Source organism: Triticum dicoccoides, chromosome 2A, assembly GCF_002162155.2.
Source record: "Triticum dicoccoides isolate Atlit2015 ecotype Zavitan chromosome 2A, WEW_v2.0, whole genome shotgun sequence".
In the NCBI taxonomy this organism is placed as follows: domain Eukaryota; kingdom Viridiplantae; phylum Streptophyta; class Magnoliopsida; order Poales; family Poaceae; genus Triticum; species Triticum dicoccoides.
The window spans coordinates 686,872,938-686,891,092 of record NC_041382.1 but is presented as its reverse complement, the minus strand read 5'-3'; the positions used below and the strand labels follow the sequence as shown (position 1 = coordinate 686,891,092).

The 18,155-nt window shown below is 44.7% G+C and overlaps 1 protein-coding gene across 1 annotated transcript; it reads right to left on the bottom strand.

Annotated features, from left to right (window-relative positions):
- Nucleotides 1-5,708: 5,708 nt before the first annotated feature.
- On the bottom strand, nt 5,709-16,453 carry LOC119351889 (probable cation transporter HKT7). Its single transcript, XM_037618669.1, has 3 exons — nt 15,186-16,453; nt 6,217-6,441; nt 5,709-6,062 (listed from the first exon to the last, which is right to left on the bottom strand). Exons 1-3 carry the CDS (start codon nt 16,451-16,453, stop codon nt 5,864-5,866), a joined length of 1,692 nt encoding a protein of 563 aa, XP_037474566.1. The 3' UTR covers nt 5,709-5,863.
- Nucleotides 16,454-18,155: the final 1,702 nt, after the last annotated feature.

The window sequence follows — 18,155 nt, the reverse complement described above, 5'->3', positions numbered from 1 at the left end:
TGTTTCTATGCATTATTCTTTCCTGTGTAGTTTAACTTGAACTTCTGGTATTGTCTTGTATATTTTTTGTTCCCATGTTCCTTCATTTGTTTTCTGACGCGTTGACTTTTGTTTTTGTATGCAGTGGAAGACACAGGCTGAGGTTGTGTTCTTTAGGGTAATTGAACGTCCTGTTCTAACTATGCCTCGTTCTGCCGGCCTAGGGAGTGGAACTTCCCCAAGATTTGAATTCTCCCCGGATGTTAATACCGGTGCCCCCATGTAGATCCAGGAGGTTCTTCTACCCGTGTGAGTGCTGAAGGTGGCGTTTCTTCCGAGAATTTGTTTGAAGCTGCCAATGTTTCTCTGGTTAGGATTGACAATCTTCTTGAAACTGTTTGTGGGGAGTTGGCTCATGTTCCTTCAACTGCTGAGCGTCTTAGTCGCATTGATGGGATTCTTCCTCCCGGACACGGATTTGATGTTGAGTCTTCGAAGAGGGTCTTATATATTGAAGCTAAATTTCTTGAAGAGCTTCATCAAAGCACTTCCCACCTCCGGACTAGCGTTGGGCTGTTCAAGGAAATGCAGGATGCTCGTTGCAAGCCTTTTGAAGATGAGGCAAGTGTTGTTGTGAGACAGATTCAGAGGCAGGATTCTGTTCGTTTGGGTCATGAAGGAGGCCACGTGGAGCGTACCAAAGAGGTTTGTTTATGTTGGCTTTTGAATACGGAGTGACAAATCCCAGTCTTGATCCATGCCAACCCAACAGATACCTTCGGAGATACCTATAGAGCACCTTTATGATCACCCAGTTACGAAGTGACGTTTGGATACATACTAAGTATTCTTTCGGTGTTAGGGAGTTACACGATCTCATGGTTTAAGGAACAGATACTTGACATGAAGAAAGCTATAGCAAATAAACTAAACGATCTGATGATAAGCTTACGGTTGGGTCTTGTCCATCACATCATTCTCCTAATGATGTGATCCCTTTATCAAGTGACAACTCATGTCTATGGTTAGGAAACCTTAACCATCTTTGATCAACGGGCTAGTCTAGTAGATGCTCACTTAGGGACACTGTGTTTTCTATGTATTCACACATGTATTTAAGTTTTTGGTTAATACAAATCTAGCATGAATAATAAACATTTATCATGAACAAGTAAATATGATAATAACCAATTTATTATTTCCTCTAGGGCATATTTCCAACAGAAGATGGGCACCGCAGGCCTGCAGGGGCCCACAAGTTCACAGGGCCCGCCGCCTGAGCTTGTCACTCCCTAGTGTCCTTCATTCTATTATTTCTTTCGTAAATATTTTATATATATTCCAAAACAACTCAACATAAATTCTTAGGTCATTTGGAGTTGTGCAAAATAACCATCTCTTCTATAGTCTTTTCCGGTCCAGAATTCCAACTGCCGGCAATCCCCTCCTTCACGTGAAACTTGCAAAATAAGAGAGAAAGGGCATAAGAATAGTATCGTAAAGTGAAATGACAATCCAAAACACAAAAAATAACAGTAGGAAAACGTGATTCATAATGAACATATCAACTCCCCCAAGCTTAGACCTTGCTTGTCCTCAAGCGAAAACCAAAATCGATAATCATGACCACATGTTTAGAGAGAGAGAGGTGTCGATAAAACAAAATACAAACATGAAAGCATCATGATCGTTATTATAAAAGCAATATATCATCATAAAACTTCCCATGCTAAAGTAACAAATCATTCACAAGCTAAAGTATAAACCATAAACTTCATTGGGAACTAACAAACTATGATCACAGTCATTGAAACAATCACAGTCTATCATATTTTCAGAAAGAGTCTACGTAAGAGCTTTGTTTAGCAAGTTCATATACTCAACTATCATTTAGTCTTCTATAATTACTGACACTCATGGCATATTTATGGAGCAAAATTTTCAGTCAGACACATAGGAAGATGGGGACTTATAGTTCCGCCTCCCAACTTACTTACCTCAAGGGTAATGTTAACAATAATAACTCATGATTACCTACATCCAACTGGATATCATGTCTGGATCTTTTCCCACCACATGATGCTTGCCAACTAGACAATAAATAGAGCGGAATAGGGATGAACATTACTGACTCTTGCATAAAAGTAAATACAGAAAAGTAACGGATAGGCCCTTTGCAGAGAGAAGCAGCGGTTATCATGCGTTTTTTATTTTTGGATGCGCAAGCTCTTAATGCAAATGAACGTCACTTTATATTGCCCCTTGTGATAGCGACATTTATTTTGCAGTCCTTCGCTTTTATTTCTTCACCATCACAAGTTCGTACAAAGCTTATTTTCCCTTACAAGATCATACATGTTTAGGAGCAATTTTTATTGCTTTTGCACCAATGACAACTTACTTGAAGGATCTTATTCAATTCATAGATAGATATGGTGGAGTCTTACGGCAAAAGACTGGGTTTAAGGATTTTGGATGCACAAGTAGTATTTTTACTTAGTGCGAGTTTTGGCTAGCAAAAGATCATAGCCAAGCATCACATGTTAGAGGATCCATAATAATATAACTTCTATGTGAATATAGGCAAACATAACTCATTATGGTGTCTTCCTTGTCCAACGTTGACTATTTGACATAGAATATTTAATGGGGGCACACAATCATAAAAGATGTTCAAGATAATATATTTATATGTGAGACCTCTCTTTCTTTATTACTTTTCATGAATTGCAACAATGACCAATGCTATGCTTGTTAACTTCCAACAAATTTCATCAATTATACTTCTTTTATGTGAAGTCATCACTCCCCATGGTATTAGCATATGATCCTTTTATTTCTTAGATTAAAACAAGAAAGTAAAACAAGTCAACTCAAAACTACTCTTTATTATATAACTCTCACACTTGATTACATATATAGATAGATCACGAAACAAGCACTAGAAACTAGATCATACTAAAACTTTATTCTTTTAAATCATGAAATAACTAAGGATCGAACTAAGATAGATAACGGTAATAAAAGTGATGATACGATACCGGGGCACCTCCCCCAAGCTTGGAACAAGCCAATGGTGGTGCCCATACCCATGTACTTAAGTTTCTTTCTTCGATGATGATGGTGATGAAGTGGTATCCTGACTCGAGCGCCAAATTTCAGCGCCTGGCAAGCCATGATGGTTGCCCGGGATTGCAAGTACAAAGTTGTTCGCGATAGATGTGCTCATGAATCATTCTTTTAAGTTCGATGGCTCTCCAGGCCCGGCCCAAAACCAAACACGTTCGCACCCACACACTACATGACACGCAACAATACGTCCAAAAGTGAAGTCCAGGCCTGCCAATGCTTTTTCCAAGGCACTAGATGTGGGCATGAACCAAACTAGCCTTATATCTCGGCTACTCTGAGATATAGCCTGGCGTCCAAAAGTGAAGTCCAGACCAAATACACAATTAACTTTTTTTGTATGTATTGTAAATTTTCTTATATATATTAAATATTTTTTATACTCATTGAGCATTTTCAAATACATGATTTTTTTCAAATATATATTTTCATGTCTACTATTTTTCATACACATCGTACCGTTTTCATATACACCTAAAACAATTTCTATACATGTTTAAAAAATTTCATATTCATGATTAGTATTTTCCAAACACATGGTTTTCAACATTTTTACAAATGCAATTTTTAAGAAATTGAAATATGCATTGAATTTTTTGAATGATACAAAACTTTTTTCTTAAATTACGCAAACTTTTTCTAAAAATGGCACAAACATTAATTTTGAAATGCGTGAACATTTTCTTAATTGTAACGTACTCCTACATTATTTTCAATGGTATGAAATATTTTTTAAATTCATGGTTTATATAATTTTTATGTAAATTTTAGTTTTGGAATAAATCCATTTTAAACTCCTTTAAAAATTATGAGAAAAGAAAAAGAAAATGGACGGAAAAATAGAGGAGGAAAACTAACAATTTTGTTCAGCATATTGGGCAGGCCCAACAATCTCGCGTTTGAGGCATACCTGGCCAAACGGGCCGGCCCGGCACGACACGGCCCGGCCCATCATAATTGTGCCTGGCTCGGCACGGCCCGCCAGGGAACGATTACTATACGGGCCGTGTCGTGCCGGCCCGCGTGCTGCGCCCCCAGGCCCAGGCACGGCCCACTTAGTAAACGGGCCAACACGTTGGCCCGTTTAGCACGGTGGGCCGCATATTTTCAGCCTATTATTTAACGCACTGAACGTTTTTTAGCCTATTTTTACATGTTGAGCCATATATAGATGTAGAAAAAAATAAAAAAAAACTTAATCAGGTCGTGCCGTGCCGGCCCGCGTGCCCAGCCTCCAGGCCCAGGCACGGCCCAGGGCGTGCCGCGTGCCGTGCCTGGCCCAAGGCGGGCCGTGCCGGCGTGCTCACGGCCGGCCCGAAAAAACTGGCCCATTTGGCCAGCTATAGTTTGAGGCGACACCCGTACATGCAATCAGCTAAAAGCGAGCGAATGCTATTTCTCGCATTCAGCGAGACCGTAGAAACGGTACTAGCCACCGGGCTAGCGTTGGGATTATGGTCAAATGGTAGGGTGAGATGTACTTGACACAAAATGAGCCCAGGTCTCACTGGTTTTTTTTCCTTCTTTCATTCGGGATGTTTCTTTTCTTTTTCCTTCTCCTTTTTTCATTCTTTATTCATTTGTTTCTTTGATTTTATTTATCATTTTATTTTGGTTTATTTTGTTTCTTTTTAGGGTTCTTTTTTTGGTTTTCTTTGTTTTATCTAGTTTTCATTATACAATTTTTGTATATGTCAATAACATTTTCTAATACACGTTTAATATTTTTCCAATACAAATTTAATATATTTTTATTACAATTTCAACATTTTTCTATACACCTTTTAAACATTTTTCAAATGCTTGATTAATATTTTTTAAATACAAGATTAACATTTTTTGCATAGGTGGTCAACATTTTTCCTATACACACTTCAAACTATTTTCAAATGCTTTTTTAATGCATGGTCAACATTTTTTATTTACACATTTAACGGTTTCCAAATGCTTGATATAAAATTTTAAATACTTTTATTTTTTGGAAATGCTTGATTAATATATTCATATACATGATCAAAAGATTTAATCATTTTTTCATACATGGTCAATATTTTTTCTATACACATTCAATAATTTTCAAACGGTTGATTAAAGAATTTAAATACTTGTTTAACGCATTTTAAATACATGATCAAGTTTTTCACACCCATTGTATATTTTTTTTGTATACATGTTCAACATTTTCCTATACACATTTAATAGTTTTCAAATGCATGATTACATTTTTTAAAACATTACGAGAAGTCTATTTCGTAATATATATGGTTATAATTTTTGGAAGTGTAAACAAAAGGAAAAAATTAATAAAAAGATTAAACAAGGAAAACAAAAAGTCAAACGAAAAAAAGGAGGCAGTGGCCTCACGCGAGCTGGGCGGGCCTATTAAGGCCGATGCCTTCAGCGAGAGCTGACTGTGTCTCGCTTGCAGCGAGACATAGTCACGTCCCTAAAAGCGAGGCATAACTTCACCTGCGGCGCTCGTGCGGTTTTTGTCGTCTCGTTGTATTTTTTTTTTTTGAGTAACCGTTGTATTTTCTTTGCTTGTAGTACAAACTAACAACCAGACTAAAAAAAGGCCAACCCATGAAGCAAAAGAATGACACATTGAAGGCCCTCTTCTACATCTAGATGAGTACAGTCATACATGAGATGTGAAAAGATGAGGAAACCATTCTTGTGGTTAATTCGATCGGAGCTCACTCCGGCCATGGCCACTAGTGCCTGCGGCTGCGGTGGTCACTAGGTGCTGCTGCCTCTAACTAAGCTTCCAGGCTTTGCCCGCTTTCATGCTGAACTTTTTCATCCTCCCGAAGAGCATGACAAGAATGAGGATGAGTTTGCCAGAATCGCTCCACCTCCCAGCAAAGCCGGTCCACCTGTCAGTGCACATCCCGTCCGGGCTGATCTGCCTACTGCAGCTGTAGCCCATGGAGAAGCCCACATTCCCATAAGCGCTGCAGAACGTTACACTGAAAAATGTCAGCTTCCCTCAAGGATGCGACTTGCAATTCTTATCGTGTAGTATATACTTGAAAAAAGAAGGAAAAAGGAGTATATTGTTATTTTCTTTTTCAAGCTTTGGATTGCTTAGAGTTAGAGGGGACTTGCCTGACGACTTCGACGACGATGCTGAGCAAGTTGAAGTTGAGGGGGTCCTCCTTGAGCTTTTCCCTCTCGGTGATGCAGATGGCGATGACAAAGATGGCGAGGTAGGAGAGTTGTGACAGAAGCGTGCTCTTGAGCAGCCTGACCCCCTGGGTCTCCTCCCTGGGTTGGTCCTTGACGCCGGAGCTCTCTTCAAATGGAAACCACGTCGTGTATGGAGGCAGGTACCTGCATGCAAGCAAGAAGAAGCAGAACGTGAGTGATGATAATGTGTAGCTGCAAAGGGTGCACTAACACGCTTTATCTACTTTGATGAGGTACGCGAAACTCGTTGAGAAACGCGTTGGGATTGTGTCGAGAGGATAATGGGAACATTGAGAAGAGCGTCCAATTGTAGATATGCAGTATGAAAGCACTTGCGTGCTGGAGCTTCAGTTCTACCATCCCCTTTATATTTAGTGTCAAATTTTGACCGTAGATTTAACTAGCAAAATATCAATGCATATAAGCAGAAATTATACCATTGAAAACTGCTCGAATTTAGTCTATATTGGGGCAGCCCAATAACTATTTCAGAAATTCCTAATAATCCTAGAGGCCCACTTAGCCCATTTGTGCAAGGCAAGGGATACTACTAAAGTTTAGTCCCACATTGCTAGTTTAGAGGGAGTTGGACCTCCTTATAAGGGAGGCTCCTTCCCCACTTGTATGAGCATGAGAACAAGAGGGACATCCACGCGCGCTCCTCCTCCGCCGCCCGCCTCGTCTCCCGCATTCTCTTCAGCTCCCGGCGCAACCTCTCGCCTCCTTCTCTTGCGCCTATAAAAGGGAGGTCGCTCCTCTCAGAGAGACGCATCAGAATCGATCTTCTCCATCCCGGCTTGCGGCGTGCACCGCAGGTCGGGACAGTAGGCCTCCGAAACCGCACTCTTTGAGTCCTGTACGGGAGAAGGGTGATAAGGTTTTTGGGGAGCGCTCTGCGCGACTACTGGCTGTTTCATCACGGGCGATCCGGTCTCCGACGACTACTTCCCCGACGACGACTTCTTCCCCGACGTCCACGACCTCCTCGACGACATGGCAGGCGAGGACACCGACCCCAAGTCCAGCGCTCCTGCTGCTGCTGTGCCGTACGTGTTCTTCTCCTTTCTGTTAGAAGTCCTACTACAGTTCTTGGCTCTAGTTTCTGTCCTACGTATGTTAGGCTCTATGTCGTATAAGCAACTTCATCTAGTGACTGTTCTAGATGTGTTTATCTCAAGTTCATATATGCAGACGATGTTTACCTTCTCTCTGTCAGATTGCATGACTTGCTTTATATTTGCTATTCTAGCCATGTTTTATCTACTATTTCTGTTAATAAAATCATTTGGTAAATTGCTCATATTTCCAACAATCCAAAAACCTTATTATAGGCAATTTACCACGAGTGGTTTTGCTGCTTCCATGAAACCTCCTATGTTTGAGGGTATCCACTATAAGAGGTGGCGCGTGAGAGCAGTCTTATGGTTTCAGACCATGAGCTGCTATGACGCCACTCTTGGCAAACCTGAAGGAGAGCAAGATGCCCAACAGGCACAAGCTTTTCAGAAAATGGATACCTTGTTTAAGGCTGCTCTCTTGAGTGTTCTTGGTGAGAACATAGTTGATGCTTATGCGTCAATTGACAATGGAAAAGATATGTGGGACGCACTCGAGGCCAAGTTTGGGGTCTCGGATGCCGGCACTGAGCTGTACATCATGGAGCAATTCTATGATTACAGGATGACTGAAGAGCGCTCCGTGGTTGAGCAGGCTCACGAGATACAGTCATTTGCTAGAGAACTTGAGCACTTCAACTGCATGCTACCGGACAAGTTTGTTGCCGGGGGTATCATCACTAAGCTTCCTCCTTCATGGAGGAACTTTGCTACCTTACTGAAACATAAGAGACAGGAGTTTTCCGTTCCGGATCTCATTGGTACTCTTGATGTGGAAGAAAAGGCGAGAGCAAAGGACACACGTGCTCGAGGTATTGAGGGAGGATCTAGTGCCAATCTGGTACAGAAGAAAAACTTCCAGTCCCACAAGTTCAAGAACAAGGGCAAGTTTGATGATAAAGGAAAGTTTGATGGGAAGAACAAGGCTGTGCAGCACACGAACTTCAAGAAGAAGAATGACAACAAGAAAGGTGCTTGTCACGTGTGTGGAGATCCTGATCATTGGGCTCCTAGTTGCCCCAATCGCTATGACAAGCGTCATCCTGGGAAAGGCGGCAAGACCGCTAATGTTGTCATTGGGGACATTGACATGAAGGATGCTGGGTATGGTATATTTCCCACTATTCTTTCAGTATGTCATTCTCCTGATTGGTTGATTGACACGGGTGCTAATGTGCATGTATGCGGTGATATTTCCATGTTTTCGTCTTACCAGACCGCAGGGACTTCAACAGTGCTGATGGGCAACGGTTCAAGTGCTTCTGTTCGTGGTGTTGGCACGGTCGATCTGAAGTTTACTTCGGGGAAGATCGTGCGGCTGAAGAACGTGCATTATGTCCCCTCCGTCAATAAAAATCTTGTTAGCGGATCTCTTCTGTGTAGAGATGGCTATAAGCTTGTCTTCGAGTCAAATAAATTTGTAATATCCAAGTATGGAACCTTTGTTGGTAAAGGCTATGAGTCAGGAGGCCTGTTTCGTTTATCCTTATCAGACGTTTGCAATAAAGTTGTTAATCATATTTGCAACAATAGTGAATCAAATGTGTGGCATTCACGACTTTGTCATGTTAACTTTGGTTGCATGTCGCGACTAGCGAAGTTGAACTTAATCCCTAGTTTCACCACCTTTAAGGGATCTAAGTGTCAAGTGTGTGTGCAAGCTAAGCAACCTCGTAAGTCTCATGTGACTGCGGAGACAAGAAATCTTGCACCACTAGAACTTATACATTCGGATCTATGTGAAATGAATGGTGTTTTGACAAAAGGTGGAAAGAAATATTTCATGACGTTAATTGACGACTCCACTAGATACTGTTGCGTGTATCTTCTGAAATCTAAGGATGAGGCTTTGAATTTTTTCAAGATCTATAAAGCTGAAGTGGAAAACCAACTTGATCGGAAAATCAAGAGGCTTAGGTCCGACCGTGGTGAAGAGTATTTTTCCAATGAATTTGATGCTTTTTGTGTGGAACATGGTATAATCCATGAGAGGACGCCTCCCTACTCACCTCAGTCAAATGGGGTGGCTGAAAGAAAGAACCGTACTCTAACTGATTTGGTTAACGCCATGTTAGACACATCGGGTCTCTCCAAGGCATGGTGGGGGGAGGCGATATTGACAGCATGTCATGTCCTAAATCGAGTTCCCACAAAGAACAAAGAGATAACTCCATTCGAGGAATGGGAGAAGAAAATGTTAAAACTCTCTTATCTGCGAACATGGGGTTGTTTGGCGAAAGTCAATGTTCCAATTCCAAAGAAGCGGAAACTTGGACCAAAGACTATGGATTGTGTTTTCTTGGGATATGCTTTTCATAGCATTGGCTATAGATTCTTGGTTGTAAAATCTGAGGTACCTGACATGCATGTCGGTACGATCATGGAGTCGAATGATGCGACTTTCTTTGAAGATATCTTTCCCATGAAGGATATGGCTACCTCATCTAATCAGGAGATGCCTAGTTCATCGAGTCAGGAACCAGTTACAATTACCGAACCTGCCATTTCGATGGAACACTTTGAAAATCCCGTGGAGGAGAACAATGAAGTTCCTATTAGGAGCAAGAGACAGAGGACTGCAAAGTCCTTTGGTGATGATTTTCTTGTGTATCTCATAGATGACACTCCCAGTTCTATTTCAGAGGCTTATGCATCTGAAGATGCTGACTACTGGAAGGAAGCAGTTCGTAGCGAGATGGATTCCATCTTGGCGAATGAAACTTGGGAGATAACTGATCGTCCTTATGGGTGCAAACCTATAGGATGCAAATGGGTATTCAAGAAGAAGCTTAGGCCTGATGGTACGATTGAAAAGTACAAGGCTTGACTCGTGGCTAAGGGTTATACCCAAAAGGAAGGTGAAGATTTCTTTGATACTTACTCACCTGTGGCTCGACTGACCACTATTCGAGTTCTACTTTCACTAGCTGCCTCACATGGTCTTCTCGTTCATCAAATGGATGTTAAGATTGCTTTCCTGAATGGAGAGTTGGATGAGGAAATTTATATGGAACAACCAGATGGGTTTGTAATAGATGGTCAGGAAGGGAAAGTGTGCAAATTGCTGAAGTCTTTGTACGGACTCAAGCAAGCACCCAAACAGTGGCATGAGAAGTTCGAAAGAACTTTAACAGCTGCAGGCTTTGTTGTGAACGAAGCTGACAAATGTGTGTACTATCGCCATGGTGGGGGCGAGGGAGTTATGCTTTGCTTGTATGTTGATGACATACTGATTTTTGGAACAAATCTGAATGTTATTAAGGAGGTCAAGGATTTCCTATCTCGCTGTTTTGAGATGAAAGATTTAGGAGTGGCTGATGTCATTCTGAACATCAAGTTGTTGAGAGATGATGATGGTGGGATTACATTGCTTCAATCTCACTATGTGGAAAAGATCTTGAGTCGCTTTGGCTATAGTGACTGCAAGCCCTCTCCAACACCATATGATGCTAGCGTGCTGCTTCGAAAGAATCGAAGAATTGCTAGAGATCAATTGAAGTATTCTCAGATTATTGGCTCGCTTATGTACTTAGCCAGTGCTACAAGACCTGACATCTCTTTTGCTGTTAGCAAGCTGAGCCGGTTTGTCTCAAAACAGGGAGATGTGCATTGGAAAGCTCTAGAGAGAGTTTTGCGTTATTTGAAAGGCACTATAAACTATGGAATTCACTACACTGGGCACCCAAAGGTGCTTGAAGGGTATAGTGACTCAAACTGGATCTCAGATGCTGATGAGATAAAGGCCACGAGCGGATATGTGTTCACTCATGGAGGTGGCGCTGTTTCTTGGAAGTCTTGCAAGCAGACCATCTTAACGAGGTCAACTATGGAAGCAGAACTCACAACACTAGATACAGCTACGGTCGAAGCAGATTGGCTTCGCCGACTCTTGAATGACTTGCCGGTTGTTGAGAAACTTGTACCGGGTATCCTTATGAACTGTGACAATCAAACTGTGATCACGAAAGTGAACAGCTCTAAGGATAACATGAAGTCATCAAGACACGTTCAGAGAAGGTTGAAGTCTGTCAGGAAAATGAGAAACTCCGGAGTTATTGCATTGGATTATATCCAAACGTCTAAAAATCTGGCAGATCCTTTCACTAAGGGTCTATCACGTAATGTGATAGATAATGCATCGAGGGAGATGGGTATGAGACCCACAATATGAGTTGTTCACAGTGGTAACCTATTCTTTGTGATCGGAGATCCCGTGAATTAGATGTGGAAGACAAGCTGTTGGTCAACTGGGAGGAGAGTATCCTTATTTTAAAATACCACTCCATGAAGATGCAATACTCTCCTAATCTGCATGGCAGGTTGATGTATATCTTAATGTGTTCTAAGTGGCTCTTTGAAGCAGAGATGTTGTCCTGCAGAACATCTTTTGAAGAACACACCTATATGAGTCTGATTGTCAAACGTCGCAATCTATGAGAGTAGGGTTCTCTCTAGTAAACTCATGAAAGGTCATGGAGTATGACGCATAAGCTCCACCCGCGGGGAAGACCCACGGTAGCCACGTATCGGTCAAGGCTTTATGTGAAGCTAGATTCGCAGAAAACTTGCAGTTCAAGGCTCAGTCCACTGTTCAAGTTGCTTACTAGTGTAGCATAGAGCTCTAGGTGGAAGTTCAACTTAACAGTCTCCACTGCAATACCGGTATATAAAACAGTGTTTTGGAACCAAAGGCAAATTTCTGTGTGCCTCTGGGATCTGGTGGGGGATTGCTGGAATTTAGTCTATATTGGGGTAGCCCAATAACTATTTCAGAAATTCCTAATAAATCCTAGAGGCCCACTTAGCCCATTTGTGCAAGGCAAGGGATACTACTAAAGTTTAGTCCCACATTGCTAGTTTAGAGGGAGTTGGACCTCCTTATAAGGGAGGCTCCTTCCCCACTTGTATGAGCATGAGAACAAGAGGGACATCCACGCGCGCTCCTCCTCCGCCGCCCGCCTAGTCTCCCGCATTCTCTTCAGCTCCCGGCGCAACCTCTCGCCTCCTTCTCTTGCGCCTATAAAAGGGAGGTCGCTCCTCTCAGAGAGACGCATCAGAATCTCTTCCTCCTCTCGCCACAGGTTCCTGAGCACTGCGCTGCTGCTACGATCTTCTCCATCCCGGCTTGCGGCGTGCACCGCAGGTCGGGACAGTAGGCCTCCGAAACCGCACTCTTTGAGTCCTGTACGGGAGAAGGGTGATAAGGTTTTTGGGGAGCGCTCTGCGCGACTACTGGCTGTTTCATCACGGGCGATCCGGTCTCCGACGACTACTTCCCCGACGACGACTTCTTCCCCGACGTCCACGACCTCCTCGACGACATGGCAGGCGAGGACACCGACCCCAAGTCCAGCGCTCCTGCTGCTGCTGTGCCGTACGTGTTCTTCTCCTTTCTGTTAGAAGTCCTACTACAGTTCTTGGCTCTAGTTTCTGTCCTACGTATGTTAGGCTCTATGTCGTATAAGCAACTTCATCTAGTTACTGTTCTAGATGTGTTTATCTCAAGTTCATATATGCAGACGATGTTTACCTTCTCTCTGTCAGATTGCATGACTTGCTTTATATTTGCTATTCTAGCCATGTTTTATCTACTATTTCTGTTAATAAAATCATTTGGTAAATTGCTCATATTTCCAACAAAAACTATGTCCAAATACAAATGCAATGGTATAATTTTTTATGATATGCATTAACATTTTGTTAGTTAAATCTATGATCAAACTTTGACACAAGTTACCAAGGCTCTTCTGGATCCCAAAAATGGCACCTACTACCAGACTTTCAGTATCCAGACGTCGACGTGCAAGGACATTCCGGCGAGCGGAAACATTCTCATGGAATGGCACAGATACTGGTCCGGATTCGCTGCCTATATACATACGGTCACGATTTCTCATAGACCACGGCACCATGCATGCATGTATGGAATTCAGAGAACAATGTGCTAGTGGGGAAGGAAGCTACTACGACGGTGCGGCCTGAATTGGAAGTGTGCACGCGATGGATGGGGCCTCGCTCTGAATGGAGACCTGCAGAGTACGTTGGAATACGTTCCGATCACCGATCAGCATCCCGATTCTCAACTTGTGTCGATGCTGGTGGTTGGTTCTTCTCCAGGCCCTGCCGGCCAAGGTGCATGCGGTCAGCCAGCGCCTGCGCGTGCCTGTCGACTCGCGGATGGCAATGCTCTCCTCTTTTTCGGGCGGGGAGGTTGACGAGCTCGAATGCTTTTCACAGGGAAGGAAGATTCCTCTACCTCTCCGTTCAATTTCTTTTCTTTTTTTGAAAAACTTCTCCGTTCAATTATTGAACGAGGTCCACGACCACAATGGCCAACCGCCTGCAGTGCACCTCGCCACCCATGTTGGACTGCTAGTACTTGGCACGGAGTATGTTCAGCAATGATCGGGGTATATAGTTTGGCATGCACCTAGGAGTACGTACTAACATGGACGACAAGTTAATTAAGGCAAATTAAGAACGAATGCCGATTCTATCAACATCCCTTCGTCAACTGGATAGGAGTAGCCACATATGTTTTTTTTACGATGGTTTCAGTCTTACCGATGTATTACTTTATAAGGTTTTTTGTGAGTAATCAATAAGATAGATGCATGCATCGCCCAGATGCAGAGGCCGGGGTTCTTCCTCCTTTTCCAAAAACATAGAAAAAATGCCGATTACTATGTACACACGATGCAGTCCTTGCATAGTACCCCTCTTGGACAATATTGCCACTCTGAGATGTTACTTGGCAATTAGCTACGAGTAGGGCGTTTTGGTTGCCCAGGCTCATCTGCACCCAGTTAAAAAAAAGTGTAAATAATTCAAAACAAATTTAAAATATTCTATTTTTTTTGTGCGGTAGACAATTTGATGCGTGAGGCCTGCTCCAAATTTCAAGTCGTTTCGACATCTGAGCAGATCTCGGCAAAAAAGACAAATCAGGCCAAAACAGTACATGAATAGTAAACATTTTTACAGACTCCCAATTTGTCTTTTTTGCTGAGAGCTCCTTAGATGTCCAAATGATTTGAAAATCGGAGCGGACCTTACGCATCAAATTTTCTACCACACAATTTTTCTTTTAAAATTTTTTGAATTTTTTCAAATTTGTTTTGATTTTTTCGTCAGCGCGGGTGCAGACGAGCTCGGGTGCAGAGATGGGTTTTCGATTAGCTACTTCGTATTCTAGTATGCTTTTGAGACAAATATGTATAATTGATTTTCAAGATTTTAAGTCTCAATATTTAAACGTTTTAATTTTTGTTTGTGAAGAAACTTGTTAAAAGTTTGACTACAGTATAGAAATTATTAACAGTTTGACTACATTCCTGTCCAAATGTCACTTATTTACGTATTATTCTTTCGCGTGGGTAGTGAAAGCCTAGCCTGTCTATAATAACATTTACCATTGGCCTGAAATTGTTAAAAATCCCTGCTAATCCCCTGTACAAAAAAAAAATATGTCTCTGCAAATTGTAAAACTTTAGTGAAATGCTCTTGCCTGTTCACTATGGGATGAGGACGATTGGGGTGCTGATCAAATTCTTAGAAATGTGACTTAAGATTTAAGGAAGTGTTAGGGAACCTCATGAATGATCAGTGTCAAACATTTAGTTGAGAAGCACAGGAAAATAAAATCCTAGTAGCTTCTATACCTTCTAGAATCTAGCTGGCGTTCAACGTAGGGAACTCAGGTATGGCATTCTCGTAAGCATCGACCGACAGCGATGAGAAAGAGAGAGACGGGACAGATCGAGGAGAACTCACATCATGAGCACGAAGAGGACGAGGATGGCCGGCGCGAGGGTGAAGAGGTCGAGGGTCGACTCGCCGGTGTGCCGGGAGTTCACCGCCAGGAACACCGCGTTCGACACCTTCTCCCACGCGCTCATCCCCCGCAGCGCGCCGCCCCACTCCATGCCGCACAGCATCGCCACCTGCACGGCGAGGAAGCCCACCACCGTCGCCGCCAGCATCGCGCACCGCCGCGCCGGGAGCAGGTGGTAGTACCCCGTCAACTCCCGGCCCTTCTTCGCCGTCTCCTTGAGCTCCACGCGCCGGGTCGCCGCGGCGGCGACGCGCACGCACGCGGCGAGCAGCGGCGGGAACAGCGTGTTCCCGACCAGCGCCTGCGGCACGAGCAGCAGCTGCAGCCCGGTGTCTCGCTTGAAGACGATCATGTTCTCGTTCGTCGGCATGTACCCGCAGCTCGAGAACGTGGACACCGTCGTGAACACGGCGAAGGTCCACACGTTCAGGGCCTTGTCCCGCAGCGTCCGCCTCGCCGCCGGCGACGCGTGCAAGACGTACGCCACGATGGCGCCGGAACCGAGGACGTGCACCGCTAGGAGGATGGCGAGGACGACGAAGAACAGCGACAGCACCGCGTCGCGCCGCAGCCTCGTGTCATCGAAGTGGTCCAACGGCTTGCTCATCTCATCATCGACGGTCGATGTCATCGACGTTGGGTTGGCCAATTCGGTGGCGGCGTCTACCGGCGGCATCTCAAGCTCGGGGACGTCGTGGTTGTCGACGCGGCGGGATGATTTGTGAACGGCTTGCTTCCTCAGCTTGGACCACTTGGACGCGAGGCCTAGGAGCGACAAAAACACCTCGCCGCCGACGAACATGAGGACAGTCAGGACGAGGAGCTGGCCATTGGAGAACACCTCCATCTCGACGGTGGACATGCTGGACACCGTCGCGGCCGAGACGGCGGTGAAGAACAGGTCGATGCCGCGGGGCCGCCTCGTCCCGTCGCCGCCGGCGCGGAACCTGAGCTGCGCGAGGAGGAGGTAACCGAGCCAGGAGACGGCGAGGAAGTAGGCGACGTGGACGAGCAGCGAGCCGAGGCGCCGCCAGAACCGCCCGGCGAGAGCGTGCCGCCACCGCTTCACCCGCTCCTTGACGACGTGGTGCTGCACGTATGACCAGGAATGCGATGACAGGAGGGACAATGCCTTGTCGAGCGCGGCCGTCGACCGTCGCCGTGCGTGGCGCAACAGCTCGCCGACCTTATGACGAGCTCCGGCCATGTTTGATGTAGTGATGTCTACTCTGTATTGTGTGGACGCGTCGGGATGTGCATGCATGCACAGGCTGCGTACTGTCTGTGAGAACTGAGAACTGGGGCGTACGACGCCCACTATATATAACCACGAACGATGCAGGGGTACGTCACGGGTACTTTATCATTTCCGTTTTTTGTTTATATGATGCTTTGGTGAACCAGTGTGCGACACGTGGCTACAAAAGGTCTCTACATACTATTCTCTCTATCACATAATATAAGAACGTTTTTTACACTAGTGTAGTATCAAAAATATTTTTATATTATGAAACAGAGGGAGTAGTTCAACTAGTTCTTTTTTTTGCGGAGATACTAGTTCCAACTTGATGATACCCACGCATTGCTGCAGGAACTGTTAACAAATAATTTAATTTGATGTTTCAAAATATGAGAATGTTTATGAAATGTAATATAAGTTGATGATAAAGAATTTTGTTTGAAATAAATATTGTTTAGATTATGCATTTAAAGAAAATTTGATGAAACCCCAGCGTGATTTTTGTCCTGTTAATTTATTACCTTGATAATATATCAACTAGGCGATAAGGAAGGAAAACAACATTGAGTAGAGATAATAGAGACAAACCTAAAACATTGATAACACCTACGGAGGTGCATTCATGAGAAAAACATAGCTCGCACAGAAAAATAAACGCGAGTTCACTCATAATTTAATTTTCTATATAAAAAAGAAGGTTGCTTATGAAAATGGTGATGGTACGCATCCACTGGCGGATAGGATGAAAACATCGGCCTTCTCCGGGGCCATCCGATGATGCAAAAATAACCGTCGGATCTTTCCAAACGTGTGTGTCCTGAATTTCAACAAGCTGATTATTACGATATTCACTCTGCAATAGAGGCTTCGTTGTAAAACCACCCAAAGCGTTTTTCTTAAAGCATCTCCAGCCGGCCCTCCAAGACGCCCCCCACGGCCACTTTTTCGGCGTCAGCAGTAAAATATCCTCCCACTCGCGCCCCAAAGCCTCAGTTTTCGCCGGATTTAGAGAAAATTGATGCCGGCAGTCCCACCCCAAACCCAGCCCCCCGGGGAGCAGCTGGGCATGTCGGCGATGCCTTTTTCTTGCGCTTGGCCCACCATCGGCCTCCCACAACCTCTCTCCTCTCTTTTCATCTCTCCTCTCCCCTGTCCCTCTCTCTCGAGCACGAAGTGCGTCCGCCCGGGGCGGAACAGTGCTGGAGGAGTCCGCGCAGTGCATCTTGGCGAGCTCGACGGCGTCCTCCTCGGCCGCGCGCCCGCATGCGGGCAGCGCCTAGCCCGGGGGCGCCCTCGCCAGCAACCGGACCAGCAGCGGTGTAGCATGGTGTGCGGCGAGATGGCGTTGACGCGCACACCGTCGCGCGCCAGCTCCTCCGCCACCATCCGCACCACGCTCACTGTCGCCTTCGAGAGGCTGTAGGAGAGCGTCGCGACCCCGCCCATCACCCCCGTGGTGCTCCCCGTGCAGAGGATGCAGCCGCGGCACCATGACGCGCGCGGCGTGCTTGACGGCGGCCACTGCGTTGGCCATGACACGGTCGAAGTCGTCGAGGACGGCCAGGGGCGCCGGCGCCGAGGACCCGGAGACGCCCCGCCCCGCCCCACCGAGCTCGCCGCCACACCCCATCGTCGCTCGCTACAACGCCTCGTTCGCGACCCGAGCATG

Coding starts and splice junctions, on each gene's coding strand:
- LOC119351889 (XM_037618669.1), bottom strand. CDS start 16,453: ATGGCCGGAGCTCGTCATAAGGTCGGCGAGCTGTTGCGCCACGCACGG. Junction 6,442..15,185: donor GTCCTCTTCGTGCTCATGAT/GTGAGTTCTCCT, acceptor GCTTGCATGCAG/GTACCTGCCTCCATACACGA. Junction 6,063..6,216: donor ATCGTCGTCGAAGTCGTCAG/GCAAGTCCCCTC, acceptor AACGTTCTGCAG/CGCTTATGGGAATGTGGGCT.